This window comes from Jaculus jaculus, chromosome 5 (genome assembly GCF_020740685.1).
Source record: "Jaculus jaculus isolate mJacJac1 chromosome 5, mJacJac1.mat.Y.cur, whole genome shotgun sequence".
Classification (NCBI taxonomy): domain Eukaryota; kingdom Metazoa; phylum Chordata; class Mammalia; order Rodentia; family Dipodidae; genus Jaculus; species Jaculus jaculus.
The window spans coordinates 45792084-45815012 of NC_059106.1; the positions used below are offsets into that span (position 1 = coordinate 45792084).

Consider the following 22929-nt stretch of genomic DNA (forward strand, 5'->3'; position numbering starts at 1 on the left):
GGGCCTCTTACCTCCAAGTATTCCACTTCCATACCCCAGGAAGGCTGACTTGTAAATTGTTATACACCTACGATCCCATAAAGCTCTCTCATAAAGGTGAAGGCAGCCCTATGCCAAGATCCTACTAAGGATATTCTGGTCTCTTTCTTTTCTTCTGAAACTGAGGCAGAAACTCAGACAAGTCATTTTCTCAGAACCCTAGTCCAAAGGAGGTGCTCTATCTGCTGCTGAAGGGCTACTTCCCAACTCATCCTCCTATAGGTCAAACTGAGAAAAATAAGAGTTTTCCAAACTCTTCTTGGTACAGATATATTGATCATTCAGAAAATCATGACCTCTCTTCCTATCAATGTCACCACTAGTTCTTTGCTGCTGCTAAATCCAAGGGCCAATTTTTAGTCTGCATCTGATAGACTTATTTGATCCAACTGTGATTCCTCTTCCTTAAGACCCTTTCTTGGCCTGGCCCCCACTCTCTAGCCTCCCCTCCTTCTCAGCAACTCCTATGTCTCCCTGGATTCCCTCTTATCTTGCGACCTCAGGTTCACAGACCCCATCTCTTTGCCTCCAACTACACTAGCTTCTTCATAGTGCTCACCCAGTCTCGTGACTTAAAGTTGCATCTGTAAGTTGGTGAGCCCCAAATCCACTTCTCTTGTCCACATTCTCTATTCTAAACTACTCAATATCTCACACAGATGCCCAAAAGTCATCTCAAACTTAACATGCTCAAAACAAATCCCTGGCTTTCTCTCCATTCTGTCCCCCTAAAACTTGGTCTTTCTGTCCCAGTACATGGCAAACTACATCCTTGGGTTGACATTTCTTCTTTCCACTCACTTCCAATCTATCAAAAACCCCAAATTCAGAACCCAGCAGTTTCTTATGCCTCCATAGTTCTCTCTGGAGAGAGCTCTAAGAATAAGATTGCTATAATTCCTTTTAAAATAGATTCCTGGCTTCAGCCCATGGCCCTCTTAACAATCTATTCTCAACACAAGAGCTTGAGTAGCCCTTTTGAAATGAGCCAAAAGTGACTCTTTTGCTTAGAATCCACTAATAACCTTCTACTGCACACACAAAGTCCCTTCGGTAGCCTCCTAGATCCTGGTGATATGCTCCCATCCTGCTCCAGGCATTCCTCGGGCCTGATGTTACTCCCACTTTGCTTACTCTGCTCAGGCACAGGGACATCCCTGCTGCTCCTAGGTGCACCAGCACGCTCCTGCCTTGGAGCCTTTGTGGTGGTCCATCAGCTGCCTGGGATGCTGTTCTTTCTGCTTACATCCTCATGACTGGGCTTAAACACCCATCTGAGCAGCCTCTACTCCACTTCCCTTGCTACGGTCCTTTCACCAGATTACATTTAACAATCTATTTCTACACACTAGAGAACTGTCTCCCCTGCTAGAACTTTGTCTGTTTAGTCCCTGCTGCATTGCTCTAGTTCAGGGTACACTATTGCTGGTACATACAAGGTGCTCCATCAATACCTGCTGAATGAGTAGACAAATAATGACATTAGAATCCTTATGTGTAAATACGTTCTTTATAACTCAAAGCATCTTCATGAGAACCACATTTCACTTAATTCCAACAACTTTACATGTCAGGTGACATCCTATTTTACTGGGAGGACTGGACTACAGCAGAAAACATGGTGTCAACCTCAGTTGGGGGATTTTCTGTTTGCTACCATTTATAGTGGATACAGGTGCTGTACTGGGCACTTTTTATGTATTTAGAAACCTCACAAGTCCAGAGAGTGGGGAAGAACTCTTGTCCAAAGGGAATAAGATGAGGCCAAAGGGTCAAGTGCCTTGTTTGAGTCACACGGTACACAGAAGAGGAGCCAGATGTCTGCTACTGCTCCATGTTACACTTCTACAGATAGGGCACAGGCCTTACCAATCACCACTGTTCACTCAAGCAGGGCTTCTATACCAACAAGCCCTCACAGGAAGTCTCACAGATGAAGCGCTACTCCTGAATATATCCTGAATACCCCTCACCCCCGCCCCAGTATCTGTGCTGCCAGACCTACTTGAAGCCATCGCTGTGGCTCACCCAGAACAATGCAGAAGCCCGCCACAGAGGCCACAGTGCAACCTCCAGATGCAGGACCTTAGCTGACCAAGAGCCCCAGAGGCTGCTCTGAGCCCCACCCAGCACCAAATCTGTGCTACGGCCATTTTCCATGCTCTGCTCCCAGTCAATGGAAGGACATGGCAGAGGCCTGCAGCAGGCCTCCTAACTTGGACTTAAGGAACCCATGATGGCCTCACACAGAATCAAGGAGATTCCATCCAATGTTTCCTCCTTCTCTTGTTCATTTTGTCATCAGCTACGGACTCAGTCCCTCCTGTTTACTTTGGCAGGCTATAAAACCATTAATTTTGGTGGGGAGGGGCATGTGTGAATGCAAGTACATGTATAGAGGCTAGAGGTCAATGTCAGTGTCTTTCCCTATTGCTTCTCCACCTTTTTTATGAGACAGGGTCTCTCAATGAACCCAGAACTCACGTGATTGTGCTTGGCATTTTACATGGGTGTTGGAAATCTAAACTCAGGTCCTCACACTCACAAGGCAAGTGCTTTACCTACTGAGCCTCTTCCAGCCTGATCCTTCATGCATCCTTCCAACCCACACTGGCCAGGTGTGCTCAACCTTTTGAAATTGCAACATAATGTTATCATCTACAAAGTCCACACTTGAAAACTGTGCAATTGAGTCATAAATTGTTTTTTGAAGAAGTCTCATAACATTTTAAGGAAATTTACAGTTTTGTACTGGGTTAGGCATTCGTTCACAGCTATCCTTGGTTGGCTATGGCTGGATGCTTCTTTACAGTTGGATGTGTCTGTGACTGTCTCCTATCTTACTTCCTATTTTTTCTCTTCATAGGACTTGCTGCTGTCTGCAGCTATCTCATTTCCTGTCTGTTTCTCCTACAGTAAAGCATGAGCTCCTTGAGCACAAGGACCTCGCCTTGCCTGCTACAGAACGGCCCATGGGAGATGGGACCTGCCAGAGGTGGCTTCTCACCTCTCCCTCCATGCTGCTGATTCGGACCAGCTCATTCAGGATCAGCAGGGCTCCGTGGATCCGGTCATCCCGATTCATGCCCTTCTCTTTGGCCAGTGTCTCATCAAACCCCTTTTCTGCTTCTTCAAACGTGTGCTAGGTATAGAGAATACCTTGGTTACCCAGGGAGTGAGCACAGGCCCACCTAAGGTTTTCCAGTCCTACTAGGTATCTGCGCCAGCATCAGTGCAGAGTCATCAAGTGGTCTTGTTTAATTTAGCCTCAGCTCTCATTATATGCCTGTGAGGCAGATACCACTACCACCCATTTAACAGCTAAGTAAACACCCTAAGGAAATTACTTGTCCAAGGTCAGAAAGGAAGTCACCTCTCCTCATCTATGTTTAAGGATCCTTTCTTTTCTTTATTTAAAAAAATATTGTTTTTATTTATTAGAGAGAAGGGGAGAAAGACAGAGAGAGAGAATGGGTGCAGCAGGGTCTCTAGCCATTGCAAACAAACTCCAGGCACAAGCACCACCTTGTGCATCTGGCTTATCCTTAAGTCTTTGCAGGCAAGTGCCTTAACCACTAAGCCATTTCTTTAGTCCTCAGGGCTCCTTTCTTAATATATCCCTCACTAGTAAGTTTTCTGGGCAGTAGCCATCAGGACAAGACTGCAAGAGAGAACTGGCTCTTTCCAAATCAGGATTCTTTTTTTGTTGTTGTTAGTGGTTTTTTTGAGACAGGGTTTCGCTCTAGCCCAAGCTGATCTGGAATTCACTGTGTAGTCTTAGGCTGGTCTTGAACTCACAGCAATCCTCCTACCTCAGCCTTCCTCTTTCCACATCAGTACCAACCATGTCTCACTGATTCGAAGACATCTTTGAAAGGGATGTCTTCTAACTTTTGATAAAAAGGCAATGAATCCAAGCTTTTTTTGGGTTGTGTTTCATTTTGCTATGTAGCCCAGGCTGCCCTCAAATTCTCAATTCTCTGGTCTCAGCCTCCTAAGTGCTGGGATTATACAGGTGTCAACACAGCTGGCCTTGAACCACAGTCCCATCGGTACATTTTCATTCTTAGCGATGCATAAAATAATGGTGTGGCTAACTATGTAGTTTCAGGGTGGCCTAAAACTCACGGCATTTCTCCTACCTCTGCCTCCCAAGTATTGGGATTAGAGGTGTGCACCACCATACCCAGCTTCCTGTGGATCTTTAATAAGTGCAATAAAGTAATATTAAGTCACAGGGAACCAAAGAAAACCGTGGAAGGGACAACAATTGTGAAACTAGCTCTGTGGCCTGAGGCCTGCTGCCGCCCTTTAGGCCAAGTGAATCTCTAGGCAAATATGTTGTGCTAGTGGCTAGAGTGAAGCCACCTTCTCACCCTGTACCACTGAGGTTTCTGCATCTCCTTCGGCTCCCGCTGGGTGGTGAGGATCAGACAGGCACGAAGGGCAGCTACAGCTCCCTCGCGGATGGCCTGCTTGGGGTCCCACACGGCCACAAAGATGTTGTCAAAGAAGGGCTGCACTTGTTGAAAGAAGAAAGTGGGGACACTGATGGCCAGCTCACGGAGAACCAGGACCTGGAACAGAAGGGCAAACAAAACTCTCATCATACTCTGGAAGAGCAGGTAGGAGTTTGCTTTCTGTAACACTATGCTGAGAACCTAGAACCACGCATGGAGGCAGTAGGTCATGAGTAGTTATTGAGTGAAAATGTGTTCAATGTTCAATGCTACAGTAGTTCCATTTCTGAGGGTAAGAAACTAAAGGCTAAAGACTGCCAAGTTACAAAGAAGAGCAAAGCTGAGACTTGAGGGTGAATGTTCACACTCGCTCCTTGAGCCAACTGGACAGCAGTAGTGATGCTTCCAGTTCCCACTGCACCCACTCCTAGGTCCTCTCTCTCACACTCACTCTATCACACCAGCCTGAAATCCCTGCCCATCAAAACCAGCCTTTTCCAGGGATAAGCCTTGGAAGAAAGTAAGGCTCCCAACAGAGCGCACTGCTCCCCAGCTCTGGCTGTGCCCCTCCTATAGACGCTTACGGCTGCATGTCTCCGGCCCTCGTTGCGGTCAGCACCCAGCCATTCCAGGGCTCGCTTCACTTCAAACTCCACATACTCGGCCGTGAAAGTGTCCCCTGCCATAGCAAGTCTGCCAATGGCCTTGGATGCCATTTCCATGACAACTGGGTCATTGGAGGGGAGGAGGTTCCGAAGATAGTTGGCAAATCTGCCAATTCGGGTGGCGTTCCCACCTTCCACTCCTATGAGGCTGGCTGTAAAAGAGAGCAAAAGTGATGAGGTAGCACAAGCTGGGTGGGCCTGTGCACAACCTGGGACTAAAAGCCGGTGAGTGACCTCTTCATTCATTCTGAATACACTTCTACATGAAAAGGAGGCAGAGAGATTTTCATCTTAACCAATACATTTGATGTTTGTGCCAGAACTATTTTAATATAAAGCAAAATAATCTCATTTTTAACAAATATATTTTCTCTCCCAAGAAAAAAGGAAAATAAACTTGGAGTGAGTAATAATTTACAGGATTATTAACTAGTCCTTGAGAGTTGAAAATAACCTGCATTTTATTAACAATGGTGTTATGAGCCTCATTATGCCAAACTTGCTCTAATGTGAAAGCAGACATGTAATAGGCAACCTGGTGTAGAAGAAAGTTGGCTTCAAGGCTCAACCTTGGCAAAATGGCCACAGGAAAGTCACCTATCAGTTCTGAGACTCAGTTTCCACATCTAAAAATAACCTGTTTTGCTTGTGTCCCATTATTGCTGCTAAAATGAACACTTCTCTAGGTGTACTGAAGGCTCTAGGCTCCTTAAACAAAGATGCACTGGGCACTAATCCTGTGGCAGAAAGGGATACAGAGCACACGAAGGTGAGCTGCCCTGTATTCCTGTTACTATTACAAGAGACTATCCTTACCAATGGCCAAGATGCCACCTTTCCTCTCATTGGCATCTGAGCTGGAAACCAATTCAAAAATGTGATGGTTCAGCTGATCATAGAAGCGTGTAGACTCCTCTTGGCTCATCTGCAAGGGAAGATGTGCACAAAATAGTTTCTTGTATCTTTCTGATGGTGTTAGTGCTGGTGGGCTGACATCTCAAGGGTAGGAACTAAGAGGTACCGTGCAAATCAAAGAAGACAGAGAGCTACTGCCCATTTTCACAGCTTTAAACTGTTGAGCAACTAACTGTATGATTCATCTGCTTATATAACTATTTACTGATTCCTCACTCTATGGCAAAAAACATCCACTTCTAGATGCTTTCTAGAGCCAGTGGTACAAGGAAGAACAGGCCCTGTCTCTGATGCCAAGTGTGGTTCCAGTTTAGAAAGCCCCAGGTTTCAACTCTCCAAGCCCACCCCAGTGGCTGTTACTAGACAGCAAGAATGGAGGGACTGTTTGGGAAAAGGTAAAAAAATAGAACAGAAACAAAAACAAAAAAACCTGACTCTATGCTCACTCCTAAAATGTGACCACAAACATGAGAAACATTATAGTAATGAGTAACTGCTACAAAGAAATCCATATTCTCTGGGTAGGAAAAGGGGGAGAGGGTACATTCTTAAAAGCCCTCACATGGCTATTGAAGGAATTTACGTCAGTGATGACATTAGCCCCAGCATCCCACAAGAACTGGCCCTAAGTCACAGAAGGCTAACCTCTCGAAGCTCCATGGTGACATAGTGCTGAAGCTCCTTGGCAGCTTTGGCTCTGGTCTCCTCATTCCGGCTCTTCAGGCCACTGGCAAACTGCTGCAGAACGCTCACATTGCTGGATGTGGTGGTGGTGGCGGCGGCGGCGGCAGGGCCGGTTCCAAGCATCTTGTCCCAAGGGTCTTTAGAAAGAAGTATCTTTCATTACTTTTTCTTTGTTGAGACAGGGTCTCACATATCACAGGCTGAGCTTGAACTCTCTTAAGCTTCATACATGCTAGGTAGCACTTTCCCAACTCAGTTATATCCTCAACCCCATCTTTCAATATTCTAGAGATGAACTATGGTGATAAATTTATGACCCTAGCTCCTAACATAGATTTCCACTCAACTCGTGTTAGGAAGATTTTATAAAACCGGGAGATCTTCCTAAAGTCCTTCTATAAAATCTAGATTTATTCAAGAATGATGATGCTTGAAAGATTTACTGTAGCCAGGAGTGGTGGCACACACTTTTAATCCCAGCACTTGGAAAGCAGAGGCAGGAGGATCACTGTGACTTTGAGAGTAGCCTGCACAGTGAGTTCCAGGCTAGCCAGGGCTTCATAGTGAGACCAAACCAACCAAACACAACAAACACACTAGTGAGGGTCAGACTGTGAAGAGGTGTGAAGTTGGACTATCTGAATCTGAGTACTGTTCCAAAGTTATATGCCTTGAGGAAGACAAATACCTGCTTCCTCAGCCACCAACAGGAGACTCGTAGTACCTAACTCAAGGGTTGAGGGGAGGATTAAATGTTGGGGTAAGGATTAACATGTTTGAAAGTTTTTAAGGCATTACTGGGCATACAGTAAGCTCTTAATCATTGCTAGCTATTAGTTATTATAATTACTAAGGACATGGAATAGTGCCAGGTCCCAGAGGTAGGGATGTAAGGAAAGCATTAAAAATGACAACTGCTCTGTTCCTAAGAGTTCAATCTAAACAGGGAGACTGATTACTACTCTACACTAACACTGTCCAGTAGTGATATGAATCATGTATGGACTTTTTTTCCCCAAGGTAGGATCTCACTCTAGCCCAGGCTGACCCAGAATTCCTTATGTAGTCTCAGGGGAACCTCAAACTCATGAAGTTCCTACTACTTGTGCCTCCTGAGTGCTGAGATTAAAGGCATGTGCCACGCTTGGCTTTACATACGGAATTTTAAATTCACTAGTAATCATATTGAAGGTAAAAAAAAAAAAGTGTCAACAGACCTTTAGTCCCAGCACTCAGGAGGCTGAGGTAGGAAGACTGCCCTGAGTTCAAAGCCAGCCTGGGGCTACAAGTTAGAGCTTGGCTTGAGCTAGAGTGAGACCTTACCTTGGGAAAAAAAAAGGTGAATTAATATATTTTATTTAATCCAGTATGTCAAAAAGTATCTCAACAAGTTATCGATATTGATATCTTTCCCACTTTCCAGTATCTAGTGGGCATTTTATACTTCTAGCTCTCTCAATTTGAATTGGTCACACTTGAAACTCTCTATAAGCCACATGTTGTTGCTGGTTACTGTACTGGTGTAGTGAGTTCTGTAGAATACTAGTGTAGTTGGCTCTTCCCATCTGTTGGCTCTGCACCTGTGGATTCAACCATATGTGAACAGAAAATAAGCAGGAAAACTGTTAGTCTGTACTGAACATATACCGGCTTCTTTTTTCCTGTCATTATTTGTTAAACAATACATTATGGTCACTTTTTGCATTGTATTTGGTATAATAAGCAATCCAGCTATAATTTAAAGTACACAAGAGGATATACATAGGATATGTACAAGTATCACACTGTTTTATATAAGGGACAAGCACTTTCCACTTTGGGCAGGACAGTCCAAGAATACATTCCCCCAAATACAAAGGTGTAACTGTACTTCAAACAGAAGCAAAAGACCAGTCATTCCTCAATTATGTACTATTTCTTCCTTCAGTGAATTTACAAGCCATAATGGAAAATGGTCAGGTGACCACAAGAAAGAGGCCAGAAAAGGGGTCAGCCCATACTCTCATGAGATTAATACACTAAAAAAACCAATTCCTGAAAAGTCTTGGTTTTGTATGAGTTTGTGAAATACAGAGGGGAAAAAAAAGGCCAAGAAACTGGTTTTGAACAGCTTTCAAAAATTCCAGTGCCACCGGGCATGGTGACACATGCCTTTAGCCTTTAATCCCAGCCCTTGCGGGAGGCAGCAGTAAGAGTTCAGGACCACCCGGAGACTACATAGTGAATTCCTGGTAGAGTGAAACCCTGCCTTGAAAAACAAACAAAAAATTCCAGTGCTGATACAAAAGTCAAAGGAAACCAGTTCATTGTGAGTGTGTGACAGCTTGAGGGCGCGTGGTTGTGTGTACATGAGGAAGGAGGGAGGACAAGAATTTCCATTCTCAGGAAGAAAATCTTTTTTAGGATCGGAAGCTCCAAGGTGAATTCAATGCAACTACTTTAAGTCACATTATCTGAAGGGTCTTGATAATGCCTAAGGGAAGTTCAAGTGGGATGGCTGAAACAGGATGAGGACGTGGGAGAGGCAGACAGACCATAAGCCCCGAGGTCTGCAACGATGAAGTGAAGGAGTGCGGGGGCCGGGGGGCTTGACACAGGCTAGAGAACCCTGAGACAGGTTCCACCATCGCTGGGGTGGCTCGGAAGAAGGGGTGATGGCGACAGGGAAGGGGGACCTTAAAGACGCCACGGCAGAATCAGAGCTGGTCCTCCGGCCTTTGGGAAGCACCGCGGCCTGAAGGGTCTGCGGGGTGTCCGGAAGCGCTGCCCGCAAAGGTGGGCGTCGCCTCGCGGGGTGCGGGCGGGCCAAGAGATCGGGCGGCGCCTAGGTCGTGGGGCCGGTTACTGAAGGGACTCCACGTTCCAGACGGACGACTTCCCAGGCCCTCCCCACCACGGAGCAGGCTGGCCGTGAGTCTGCATATTCCGCTGCCTGGAAGGGCTCGGTGCCAGGCCCCAGACTCACCGCGCGGCTTCGGCCAGGGCCTCAGCTGCAGCCACCAGCGCAGGTACCGCCGCTTCAGGCCCCCAGCCCCACACCACCCGCCTTCGCCCGCTGTCCTCTAAGCCGGGAGGGAGGGAGGGAGGGAAGGCGGGCTTCCAAGCCCGATGACCAATCTACAGGGGCGGAAAGAAGATGGACTGAAACGCCGACCAATAGCAACGAAGGAGAAGTGAAGCTTCGGGAGACCGGTTTCTTCAGGAGGGGCGGGGATTGTTCAAATAGACAAACCACACCGCCAGTGGCAGGTGAAGGGAGGCTGAGGCCCGTTCAGGAGAACCAATCAGTCGTGAGTTGACTTCAGTCACTTCCACGCACACGTCCGGTGCAGCACTACTACGATTCCCCTCGGTACAGGGGCTGTGGCTGTGTGGAGTCCCGGTAGCGAGTGCCGGGTGTGATTTTAAAATGGCTTGTCGCCCGCGCTTTCTAATTCCTGTAGCAGAAGACGTACAATATCGGGGCCAGGTGTACTCAGGTGCTTTCGTTTTTGTAAAATTTACGTTTTTAAAAAGCCGGACGTGGTGGCGCACGCCTTTAATCCCAGCCCTTGCGAGGCAGAGGTAGGAGGATCGCTGTGAGTTCGAGACCACCCTGAGACTACATAGTGAATTCCAGGTCAGCGTGGGCTAGAGCGAAACCATACCTCGAAAAAACAGCAACACAAAGAAAGCTTTTTCTAACGTTTTTTAAAAAATTCATTTTTATTTATTTATTTGAGAAAGGGAAAGAGGTAGAGAGAGAAAGGGAGGGAGGGGGAGTATGGGCGCACCAGGGCTTCCAGCCACTGCTAACGAAGTTTAGATGCATGCACCTGGTGCAACTGGGTCCTGGGGAATCGAACTGAGGTGCTTTGGCTTTGCAGGCAAGTGCCTTAACCACTAAGCCATCTCTCCAGCCCGCAAAGAAAGCTTTTTATTCTGACTTTCCTAGAAGTCACTCATGAAGTCATTCTCAAGACGTAGTCGCCTTGAGTTACTTGTAAATAAAACATTTTAAACAACATCATTTAGAAATAAATCAACTGTAGAGGCAGAGGAAATGTTGCTGAATTGGTAGAGTGCTTGCCTAACATGTAGGAAGCCCCAGATTCCATCCACAGCATTTTATATAACCGGGTGTGGAGGCTGGAGACATGATTTAACAGTTGAGGCGCTTGCCTGCAAAGCCAAACGACCCAAGTTTGATTCCCCAGGACTCACATAAGCCAGATGCACAAGGTGGTACATGCATTTGGAGTTTGTTTGCAGTGGCTGGATGCCCTGGCATGCCCACTCTCTCCCTTTCTCTCAAATGAATAAATAAAATATTTTAAAAAATCAAACAGGTGTGGTGGAGCACTCCTGTAATCCCAGCACTCAGGACCTTAGGCAGGAGAATCAGAAGTTCAAGGTTATTCCCAGCTACATAGAATTAGAGACCAGCCTAGGATACATGAAAACCTGTCTCAAAAAAAAAATTTTTTTGTTTATTTTTTATTTATTTGAGAGTGACAAAGAGAGAAAGTGGCGGCAGAGAGAGAGAGAATGAGCACGCCAGGGCTTCTAGCCACTGCAAAAGAAGTCCAGGTACGTGTGCCCCCTTGTGCATATGGCTAATGTGAGTCCTGGGGAGCAGAGCCTTGAACCTGGGTCCTTGGGCTTCACAGGCAAGCGCCTAACAGCTAAGCCATCTCTCCAGCCTCCTCGCCCCACATTTTTTAAAAATGTATTTTGGAGGTCTTTATCTTATTATACAGAATACTTGTTCTTTTGTGGTTTTGTTACATTACATAGTATTCCATCACATAGTACTATGATCCCTCCCTCCTTTCTTTCTTTTCTCTTCTCTTTTCTTTCTGAGGTAGCGTCTCACTCTAGCCCAGGCTAGTCTGGAATTCACTCTGTAGTCCCAGGTTTGCCTTGAACTCACAGCGATCCACCTATCTCTTGCTCCCAAGTGCTGGGATTAAAGGCCTGCATCAGGACACTCAACCATGATTTCTTTTCCCAGCCCTTTTTTTATAGACTTTTCTTACCGTTTATTTATTTTCCCTCTCTTTCCACTGAGTACAATATTTTCAGTGCAGGATTTACTGGGATAACCATCCCCATCGCAAATCAACCACCATCTGTATTTCCACAATGTAGATAGGATATAACCTGAATAGTACTTGCACATAGTAGGCGCTCCATAAAGGATTGCTGGATGAATAAATTAGCAAGTCTTACTTCAGGAGTGAAACACCGGGGTATATCGCAAAGCTCAAAGGACACTCCTTGGAACCCTTTTTTGGGGTGCTAGGCGAAGTTGTTTCAAGTGACTCTCGCAGTTGGCAGGTTCTCTAGGCCCTCCCAGTGCACGCCCCACCCTCCCGCCGCGGATGGCCGGCCCAGCCCGCGCTCGGGCTTCGGTTTCCGAGCCGGTCTCCTGAGGCCGACGCACAACATGGCGGCGCCGGCGGCCAGCTGGAGTCCGCAGACTGACCCTGGTCCTTGAGTTCCACTGCGGGCCTGGGGACTAAAGACAGGCTTCCCCCAGGTGACAGGTGTCGGGGCGGCGTCGCCGGGCCTTGTGGGATGTGTATCCCGCTCGCTGCGGTCTTTCGTTTTCACCACCTCCTCAGCCCTGCTCCTGGGCGGAACCAAAGAAAGGTCAGGCCCGCCTGTGCCCCCACCCACCGCCGCTATTCGCCCTGGGGCGGTCACTGTGAGTGGTTCACTTTTAAAGTTAACTTTATAGCCACGTGCATCTTCCATGGCTGCCTTGTTGGCTCCGGGGGAGAATATAAATATCCAGGCGGGAGAAACGGTCAAAGCTGGGGACAGGGACCCGCTGAGGAAAGACTGGCCAGAGCAGGAGGACAGTCCCCTGCCGCGCTCCTGGAGAAAGAAATGTGCCTCTTACGTGTTGGCTCTGAGACCCTGGAGCTTCAGTGCCTCACTCACCCCCGTGGCCCTGGGCAGCGCCCTGGCATACAGATCCCAGGGCGTCCTGGATCCTAGACTGTTGGTAGGTTGTGCCGTGACTGTCCTGGCAGTGCATGGAGCAGGCAATTTAGTCAACACTTATTATGACTTTTCCAAGGGCATTGACCACAAAAAGAGTGATGACAGGACGCTGGTGGACCGAATCTTGGAGCCCCAGGATGTGGTTCGGTTTGGAGTCTTCCTCTACACCTTGGGCTGTGTCTGTGCTGCTTGCCTCTACTACCTTTCCACGCTGAAACTGGAACACTTGGCTCTCATCTACTTTGGAGGCCTGTCTGGTTCCTTTCTCTACACAGGAGGTAAGAACTGGCCTGAACTGGAAACTGCCACTTTACCTAGAAATTGTAGACATGAAAAGTTCTTTGTTAAAGTAGGCTATTTTGCCTGAACTCTACTAGGTCATGGATATTTTGAAAACAGTAAACAGTAAGTTGTAGGCTGGGGAGAGGGCTCATTGGTTTAAGGCACTTTCTTGTAAAGTCAGGCTGACTGGGTTCAACTCCCTAACACATGGAAATCCAGACAAAAGGTGGATCTGGTGTTCATTTGTAGCAGCAAGACACCTACACCCACATTGGAGAGATGACTCAGTGGTTAAAGGCATTTGCTTGCAAAGCTTGATGGCCTGGGTTCAGTTCCCCAGTACCGTTATAAAACCTGATGCACAAAGTGACTCATGCATCTGGAGTTCATTTGCAGTGGCAAGAGGCCCTGGCATGCCCATTCTCTCTGTTTGCAAATAAATAAATATATGTATATAAATAAATACATATGTATGTGTATATATATAAATATATGTGTGTGTATATATACATATATATTTTATACACACACACACACACACACACACACACATACCCCATACATACATACAATAAAACATGCCCAGTAAGTTGTGAAGATCCTTACTTGGCATTACTCAAATATAGGCATGAGCATTTTTCTGTAGCCACTGCAAATGAACTCCAGATGCACCTGCCACTTTCTGCATCTGGCTTTATGTGGTACTGGAGAATCGAACCCAGGTTATTAGGCTCTGCAGGCAAGTACCTTAACTGCTAAGCCATTTCTCTAGCCCCTAAGTTTGGACATTTAAAAAAATCTTAATTCCCTTTGTTTGATCATACCTTAAATACCAGTTTTAAACTATGGTGGAATTAAATCTAGAGAGGTGAAATTATATATATAGCACATAGCTTCCAGCTATCTTACTAGATGATATTGTTATGGTGAGGACCTGCAGGGAAGACCACGTAGACACCAAGTAGTAGGAAAGGAATCCTTATAAGCTGGCCAGCAACTACATCCAGGACTCGGGAGCCTGAATGCAGTACCAGGCTGTACTTCAGGGCTCCTTTTATAGGAGAAATCCATAAGATTGCACATCTTAGTTTTACAGTTCAGAAATTTAGTAATCGTAATCTTACAGAACCAAGAGTTAATTTCAGTGGATTTTAGAAAAAACAAACTTTTCCGGAATCTCCCCTCCCTGCATTTTCCCTCTCCTGAAACTGCAAGCAAGCAGCAGTTAATACAGAAGCTAAAGATTGCATTTAGCAGTAGTGAGAAAAACATTTTGTTTTGTGGTAACCTGTTGTGTTAAAGCAAGCCAAACATAAAATTCAAGTGCAGATGAGACCATACTCTAAGGTGCCAGCTAAGCTGAACTTCCTTGTGTAAGTTCACAATATGAAGTCACTCTTTCTTCTCCAGTTTAGGCTCTTGTCACAATGTCTTGTTGGAGGCTGATTAAGGTGATAGGCAGTGTTAAACTGTACTTACTGAGCACTTGTTAAGCACCAGACTCTGTTCTATATAAACCCAGCAGGCACACATTCCTATCTGCATGGAACCTATCATGAGGAAATCTTGTTTGTTTTAAGGTAGGACTCTCCAGCCAAGGCTGACATGGAATTCACCATGCAGTCTCAGGCTGGCCTTGAACTCACAGTAATCCTCCTACTTCTGCTTCCCAGGTGCTGGAATTAGAGGTGTGTGCCACCACACCCAGCATGAGAAAAAACATAAGTGAAAATAGTAAACTTAAAATAACTAGCATCTTGGTTTGCTCAAGTTTAAAGGGTTGCCTAGGATGTGGGCCTTTTGTTGGGAGACCTGTGTCATATGCCATTTTTAAAATATTTTATTTGTACTTATTTGAGAGAGTGGAAGAGGCAGAGTGGGGGGAGGGGAGACAGAGAGAGAGAGAGAGAGAAAGGGGGAGGGAGGGAGGGAGAATGGGCACAGCAGGGCTTCCAGTCACTGCAAACGAACACCAGATGCATGTGCCACCTTGTGCAGCTGGCTTACGTGGGTCCTGGGGAATCGAACTGAGGTCCTTTGGCTTTGCAGCAAGTGCCTTAACTGCTAAGCCATCTCTCCAGCCCTCATATGCCATTTGGCTATGGGGATATGCTATCAGAAGCAAAGGCTCTACCTCTTTTTTGTTTGTTTGTTTTTTGTTTTTGTTTTTTTCTCCGAGGTAGGTTCTCACTCTAGCCCAGGCTGACCTTAAATTCACAGTGTTGTGATTCTCCTACCTCTGCCTCGAGTGCTGGGATTAAAGGTGTGTGCCACCATGCCTGGTGGCTCTACCTCTTTTAACATTCCACCATAGCTGGGGATCAAGCTTTCAGCGCATGAACATTTGAGGAATACTCATTGTAACCAGATCTTTTTTTTTTTTTTTTTTGAGATAGGGTCTCACTCTAGCTCAGGCTGACCTGGAATTCACTATGTAGTCTCAGGATGGCCTTGAACTCAAGGTGATCCTCTTACCTCTGCCTTCCCAGTGGTGGGATTAAAGGTGTGTGCCAGACACCTGGCAAGATCATCCTCTTAATGTTGGTGATATTTAAACCAAGGCTTGAAACATAAAGAGCCGGCCATTGGCTGGAATTTGAATCTATCACAGTGCTGAGTACTGCAGGGCTAAGGGTAGAAAAAGCTTAGCACTGTCTGGGATCTATGAAGAAGCCATTGTAGTCGAGAGGGAGGGAAGAGCTCCATCCTTCTGCTCTCATGAGGTCTTTGTCTCCCCTCTAGTTATCCCCATTTTGCAGGCTCCAGGATTCAGTTTTTGGGCCTCTTTTCCCTCTCTTAACTTACTTAGCTCCCCAGTAACTTTTAGAAAATGTATGAAATCAAATTCCTAATCTTACCAAAATTACTCGCTCTACTCACAGTTTTCTCCATTTCTCAAAATGGCAATGGTTGGTTTATGCAGGGAGTTGAGCCCAAGGCCTCTCACATGCTAGGCAAGCACCATGCCCCTAAACTACACCCCACTTACTCAGTAACAGCAGCTTCATCCTTGTAGTTCTTTTTGTTGTTTTGTTTGTTTATTTCGAGGTAGGGTCTCACTCTAGTCCAGGCTAACCTGGAACTTACTCTGTAGTCCATGCTGACCTCTGCTGGTATTAAAGGCGTGGCCACCACATTCAGCTCCTCCTTCTAGTTCTTTAGCCACAAAGCTGTTGCCACTGAACACTCATGTTCCTCTTTTTGTGGGTATTTCTTTTCATTTCTCTTGAATGAGTGTCTAGAAATGGAGTAGATGAGGTCTAGTTGATGTTCCAGGAACTGCTAGAGCTTTCTCAGAAGTGGTTGCACTCCCTTCCATCCTTACCAGCAGTGCATATAACTTCCACTGGCTCTGCACTCTGAGGTTGGCTCTCTATGTGGAGCCCAGGCTGGTGGGAAACTCTGGATCTCTTGATCCTTCTGCTTCAATGTTCGTATTACAGGCACGCACCATCACTTGGCCCTTGCCAACTTCCTGTGTATATATATTGCATGTGTGTGTGTGTGTGCAGCTGCACACACCGTGTGCACACACATGTGGAGGATAGAGGAGGACAGCAGGTATTCTCTTTGCCCTTCCGAGATACCTCCTTGAGACAGATCACTGAATCTGGAGCTGGTGTCTTTTGGTCAGACTATCTGACCAGTGAGCTCCAGCAATTTTGCTTCCACCTTTCCTCACCTGTACCTGGGGTTACAGGTGTGCATGGCCATGGCTTTTTTAAAAAAATATTATTTATTTGAGTGGGGTGCAGATAGAATGAGCAAACCAGGGCCCTCTGCCACTGCAAACGAACTCTAGACACATGCACCACTTTGTGCATCTGGTCTTACATGAGTACTGGGGAATTGAACCTGGACTGTCAAGCTCTGCAAGCAAGTGCCTTTAACTGCTGAGCTATCTCTTCAGCCCCCATGCTTGGCTTTTATGTGAATGCTAGGGATCAAACTCAGACCCTCATATTTGAGCAGCAAGTACTCTAATCACTGAGAAATCTCCCAGATAACTTAAAAAAAAAAAATCTATTTGTTAGAGGGGGGTGGGGAGGGACGGAATGGATGTGCCAGGGCCTCTAGCCACTGCAATTGAACTCCAGACACATGCACCAACCACCATGTGCCTTATGTGGGTTCTGGGGAATCGAACCTGGGTCCTTAGGCTTTGCAGGCAAGCACCTTAACCACTAAGTCATCTCTCCAACCCCCAGATAACATTGATGTGTGTCTTATAGATTAATCTGGCTGTTCTATGGAGAACTGACCCAGTGTTTCACTGTGCCAGCTCATTCAGAAATTGGTGTTAGGAGGAGTGGTCATACCTAAAAAGAGACTACCACGTGGATCCATGTGGGTCACAACTCTGAGTTAGGTGGCACACATTCAACCTTGGGGAGTGCTCTCCCTGCAAGGGTGGTGTCATTTTCTTGAGTCAGATAGCCTAATGAAGACCTTTCTCATCCCTTGAGTGGCTTTGTGCATGTTGTTTGCTTTTTGTATCGGACCTATTTAAGGTGGGGACAAAGTTTCTGCTCAAGTTCCCTCATCATTTTTTGCCTGCCAAACTGAGAGAGGGGAGTCCTTGGGGCATCTGGCCAGAGGTCAAGGCTGTAGAACTATTGCATTTTCTTCCACAGCTATAGCCCTGCCATTGGTGTGTGGAGCTCAGAACATCAACAAAGAAGATTGGGAGTGGTAGAGCAGCAGCGGACCTGGCCTGGGAGGCAGCTTCAAGGGAGCAAGGCACCTAGGTGTGTGTAGTATTGCAAGAGATGTGGATTTACTGGCTCAGGATTGGTGTTGGTATACAAGAACCTTCTGAGGTCATGTCTCAGACAACCAAGTTATTATTACCAGCACATGGCTTGGGGTACAGAAATGCTTGCCGGTGCTGGAGAGTATTGGGATCATGTCTGTGAGCCGTAGGAGAGTGCTACATTCTAAAAACCAAGCATGCTTGTTTGGTGCTATGTACCTCAACTTCTCCCGGGAAGGTAGATTTGTGCAGAATCTTGGTGCTTGGTTCCCATGGCTTGGGGTCCTCTGCAAATCACTGTCATTGATTTAGACTGGTTAAAGTAGCTTAAGGGTTTTCTGACACCAACCACACCATGTAACTTCATTAGATCTGCAGGCTTTCCAGGCTTCTGTAGTATTGCAAGTGTGGGTCATCTCTGTTGGGCTCCTCGTACCTGTTCCAGTAAGAGGGTTTTTTTTTTTTTTTTTAATCTCTTGCCCTTGGTTCCCAGTTCAAGGTTTTGTTATTCTGTATTAAGCTCCTATTGCCAAGGTTTGGGCAAGAACCTGTGAACAAGCCAGACATAAGGTCCCACTCATGGAAGGAAGGGTTGTGTGGGCAAGACAGTTTGTATAAGGATGGCACTTGAAAGGAGGCTGGAGGGATGATTTAGAGGTTAAGGCATTTGCCTGCAAAGCCAAAGAACCCAGGTTCAATTCCCCAGGACCCAGGTAAGCCAGGTGCACAAGGTGGCACACACATCTGGAGTTTGTTTGCAATGGCTGGAGGCTCTTTATCTGTCTGTCTCTCTCTCTCATAAATAAATGAATAAAAATAAAAAAGAAAGTGGCAGCCAGGGCTCCACAGGGGCACATTCAAGGAAACAGAATGTGGTTTAGGGGATAAGGGAAGTGGTTATTAAGCCATGAAGGGTGGTAAATAGGAGTTAGCTGGGGGGGGGGGTGGATGTCTTTGAAGTGTAAGAGGGACTGAAAGAAGTATGAGGGGGGAGGGCTGGTCTAGAGGTTGAACAGGATTGTTGATAAGGGTTTAAAGTATATGATGAAGAGAAGGACAGATGGTCTTGTCAGATAGAGCTGTAGGGTTTTGTTTTTTTTGTTTTTTTTTTTTGTTTTTTTTTTTGTTGTTTGTCTTTCAAGTAGGGTCTCTCTCTAACCCAGGCTGGCCTCAAACTCCCAGTGATCCTCTTACCTCTGCCTCCCAAGTGCTGGGATTAAAGGCGTGCGCCAGCACACCTGGCCAGATCCATAGTTTCAAAACATCACTGGGATGGGAGGGGAAGGGCACTGCAGTATCTAAGAGTAAGATGACTCTGACTTGGTTCTGGGGATGCAGTTGGCATTGGGGAAAGGAGGGTTAGGTAGTCTTTGGAGCATGAGTGGTCACTAGGGATAGTCTGGTTTTAACTACAGGGGATGCTGCGTGATAGCTCCTGCTATTTTCCTCATTATGTGGGTGGTAGTTTCTTTATGTGGATGTTTAAGGATCCTGAAGTGTCACCGATTCACTGGGTTCAAAGCCAGAAGAGACAGTCTGTCTCACAGGGGCTGGAGATGGCTGAAGGAACCCAGAGAATTGAACCATAAGATATTTTAGGCCGTCATGGGCTTTTGTATTTACCAGTGTGTCCTGGCAGCCTGGGGCACACTATTTGTGAGACAGAAGGAGGGCAAACTTGGGTAGAAACCCAGGAAATTGGATTCTGAAACCTGAGCATTCTTTGAGGACCTGACTCATTAGAGATGAAACCAGATTTGTTGTGGGGGACATGAGTGAGTGCCCATCTTCATAGCCTCCTGCTGATCTGGCCTACCTCTTGACAGATGAGCAGTCCCCCAGTGTCCAGCCCTGATCTGACACCACCTCTCTGGGTTTTCTGGCCGCAGGAATTGGATTCAAGTACGTGGCTCTTGGAGATCTCGTCATCCTCATCACTTTCGGCCCGTTGGCAGTGATGTTTGCCTATGCTGTCCAGGTGGGATCCCTGGCCATCTTCCCTCTGCTCTACGCCATCCCACTGGCCCTCAGCACTGAGGCCATTCTCCATTCCAACAACACCAGGGACATGGAGTCTGACAGGGAGGCTGGCATCGTCACACTGGCCATCCTCATTGGGCCCACCTTCTCCTACGTGCTCTACAACACGCTGCTCTTCCTGCCCTACCTGATCTTCAGCATTCTGGCCACACACTGCAGCATCAGCCTGTCGCTGCCCATGCTCACCATCCCCATGGCCTTCTCCCTCGAGAGGCAGTTCCGTAGCCAGGCTTTCAACAAGCTGCCTCAGAGAACAGCCAAGCTCAACCTCTTACTGGGGCTTTTCTACGTCTTTGGTATCATCCTGGCACCAGCAGGCAGCTTGCCAAGACTCTGAGGGACCAACCAGCAACACCACCTATAACACTGCCCCTTCCTTAGAATGTGTGGAAGCAAGTCCTTGAGAAGGGAATGGGACTTGCCAGGGTGTTACCAAGCATGGGCTGTGAACTCCTACCTTTTTGTATTATGATTATTTGCTTTTTTCTTTTGATTTTTTTGAGGTAGGGTCTCACTCTAGCTCAGGCTGACCTGGAATTCACTATGTAATCTCAGGGTGGCCTCAAACTCACAGCAATCCTCCTGCCTGTGCCTCCCGAGTGTGCCACCACACCTGGCATGATTATTTTCTTAAGGATAATCTGTTTATTATTTGTTTTCCATGTTATGGGGAACCTTGAAACCACTTTAGTTCCAGAAGGGGAAATGGACCCACTGTCCTTGTTTTATTTATAATTTCCACTAGGGGGTGTTACTAGGTCACTTTAGAATGGAATGGACCAAGGTCCTCCTTGTTCTAGACAGAATGCCCTAAGAATTTGTGAAGGAGGTACCAGGTAGGCCTCATGTCCCAAAAGAGCCACAGTACTGTCCTGTTATCTTGGCCACATAGGAAATGGTAGTAATTGCTGCCAGGCCCCATTAACATGGGAGCACCTGTCCCTTCCTCAGCACTGGTGTCCTGAATATGCAGCTTGCAAGAGCAAGTCCCACATTAACAACTCTGTGTGTCTCCCGGCCTTTTGCCTCAATTGTGATCTAGACACTTTTGTCCTTCATCTCTCCTTTCACACATTGCCACAAAGAAAATTGTCAGGTCACCATGGAGCAAAACAGTGAAGCCCAGGCTGGGGAGACCTTGCCTAGAAGCAGCTGAGAGAAGCACTCTTCTCACAGCTAAAAAGTAGCACAATGGCTGTCTTCCCTTTGTAGGAGGACAGGACAGACTCTAAAGTTAGAGAAAGATGGTCATTACAGCCTAGGGGCCGTCTTTCCTCTTGATAGCCTCCCCTAATTTCCCTTGTGCCCACCCTGCATCCCTATTCCTTGTTTCAGTTCCTGATTCCCAGCCAGAGCCTCAGCGTGGGCAGGGCAGGGCAGGGCAGGGACCCAGTGAATGTTCAAGCCAGTGGATAGCAGTCCTGGCCCTGCTCAGGCAGAGTGACAAACACAGAGTAAAACTGGGTCTTTGTCTCTATCACAGTACACACACAGTGTGAGGTCACACCCAGGGGACCAATACTAGTCATGTTGCTTCCTGTCATAGCCTTCAAAGTATAACTTCGGGGCTGGGGTCACTCACTTTTTTTATTTTATTCAAGACTGAAGCAGATGGTCATCGTTTGCTTTTGCATGCACACAGCTGTCTGGTAGGTATCTCAGGGTCTTGGCCTGCAGAAAATAACAGCAGAATTTGTTCTAAATCCTTCAGATTAGGCTAATTATCATTTGGCTCATTGAGTTAGCACAGGGCCACTTCCTTGAAAATGACCAGGAGTTCCTTTGTTGTCAGGGTGGTTTGTCCAGCAGACAGCCGGGGTCCTTGAGTTCGGGCCAGTGAGGACCTCAGGAAAGAAGGCAGCACTCTCTCCTTCTATTCCCAGCACCATTTTTGTTTCACACCAGGTTTTTGACATTTTGGTGCTCTTGGGGGTTCTGCCTTCAGAGAAGCTCCTGTGACTCCTGCTCGGGGCTGGCCATTGTCACCTCCAGGTTGAAGGACCAATGTCTCCTAGCATCTATGGACCAGACCTGGCAGGTGGCTGCCCCCATCCCAACTGTCTGCAAGCTGCTTTGTTTTCTGGTGCAGATTTTCACACATATTTTTATATATAATGATCCCCAAGGCCATATTTAATGCCAGATTTTATAAGCAGGTCACCATAGTTTGTATTATGTCCCCTGATTCATTGAAGGTTTTCTGTAGACCCATTCATTAAAAAAAGAGAAATGTCTGTCTGGCTTCCAGTTTTGTCTTTACTTTCCTCCTACTGTCAGACTGAAATCTCATGTAGAAGTCTCAGGGGGACCAGGTCAGGGACATTGGGACATGTCGAGGGTGGAGGATCTTTGGTGATGATTTTGGATGCGGTTTGACCAGAGCTGACAGGTCTTTAGGAAAGGCAGTAGGGACCACTTAGAGCTAGTCAGTGGTCAGACCATATTGACCTTGTTTCCTTCTATCCATCCCCACTTGGCATTTTTCTTCTGATAGGGTCACTGTGCTGATAGATTTAGAACATGTAGTGGATTGAGTACATTTGGGTTTCAGCTAGGCACTTGACAGTATATCATATCCTTATGCACAACGCAGAGATATGTGGAATGGATAATGCTGTACTTAGATAAATTCCTGAGGGTGAACACGCTGTGGGAGAGAGCTGATGGATCAACATGCCGGTGGCAGCAGGAGGAAAGAAGCCTTTAGTGGCACGGGTGAGCTCTGCCCTCTGCCCAGCTAGACTCAACACCTGTTATTAATGACAAGTGAGGCAGCCCAAATTGCAGCTTTCATGAACCTTGGAGGGAGAGCTTATAAAATGACTGATAATTAGGATGCTCATAAATTAGAAGGCTGCTTTGATGGTTCGGAGAATAACTTAAGCATGAATAAATACAGTGTAATACACTTGGGTCACCAAAATACCAGCACAGTATCAAGAAAGGGGTGGTGATCACCATGAGAGATGTGGAGTTGAACATGCTTTATTTGAGATGAGCTCATGTAGCTGAGGCTGCCTTCAAACTTGGTATGTAGTTGAGGGTGCCCTTGAACTCCTGTCTCCTGCCTCTTCCTCCGGAGTACTGGGATGTATATGCC

General features: G+C 46.6%; 2 protein-coding genes across 3 annotated transcripts in view; one reads left to right on the forward strand and one right to left on the reverse strand.

Annotated features, from left to right (window-relative positions):
* Nucleotides 1–9818, reverse strand: part of Mtor (mechanistic target of rapamycin kinase) — a 156512-nt gene extending 146694 nt beyond the window's left edge. Inside the window, exons 1-6 of the mRNA XM_045151108.1 lie at nt 9729–9818; nt 6725–6900; nt 5981–6089; nt 5084–5316; nt 4416–4616; nt 3047–3181 (exon numbers count right to left, since the gene is read on the reverse strand). Coding sequence (XP_045007043.1) covers nt 3047–3181; nt 4416–4616; nt 5084–5316; nt 5981–6089; nt 6725–6886 — 840 coding nt within the window. The 5' untranslated portion in view covers nt 6887–6900; nt 9729–9818. The remainder of the gene's footprint in view (nt 1–3046; nt 3182–4415; nt 4617–5083; nt 5317–5980; nt 6090–6724; nt 6901–9728) is intronic.
* Nucleotides 9819–12192: 2374 nt separating this feature from the next.
* Ubiad1 (UbiA prenyltransferase domain containing 1) lies at nt 12193–22063 on the forward strand. 2 transcript variants are annotated; one of them, XR_006637244.1, is made up of 3 exons: nt 12193–13032; nt 17671–17784; nt 19679–19814. XR_006637244.1 is itself a non-coding variant. In XM_004657645.2 (2 exons), exons 1-2 carry the CDS (start codon nt 12501–12503, stop codon nt 20164–20166), a joined length of 1020 nt encoding a protein of 339 aa, XP_004657702.2. In that variant the 5' UTR covers nt 12228–12500; the 3' UTR covers nt 20167–22063. The 2 variants fall into 2 exon arrangements, 1 of the variants encoding a protein (XP_004657702.2); XM_004657645.2 differs by lacking the exon at nt 17671–17784 and having other exon boundaries at nt 12228–13032; nt 19679–22063.
* The last annotated feature ends 866 nt before the right edge of the window (nt 22064–22929 follow it).

Bases quoted from the DNA above. Each gene is read 5' to 3' on its own strand.
- Ubiad1 (XM_004657645.2), top strand. From the start codon at position 12,501: ATGGCTGCCTTGTTGGCTCCGGGGGAGAATATAAATATCCAGGCGGGA. The intron at 13,033-19,678 runs GTAAGAACTGGC...TTCTGGCCGCAG, and splicing joins TTCCTTTCTCTACACAGGAG to GAATTGGATTCAAGTACGTG.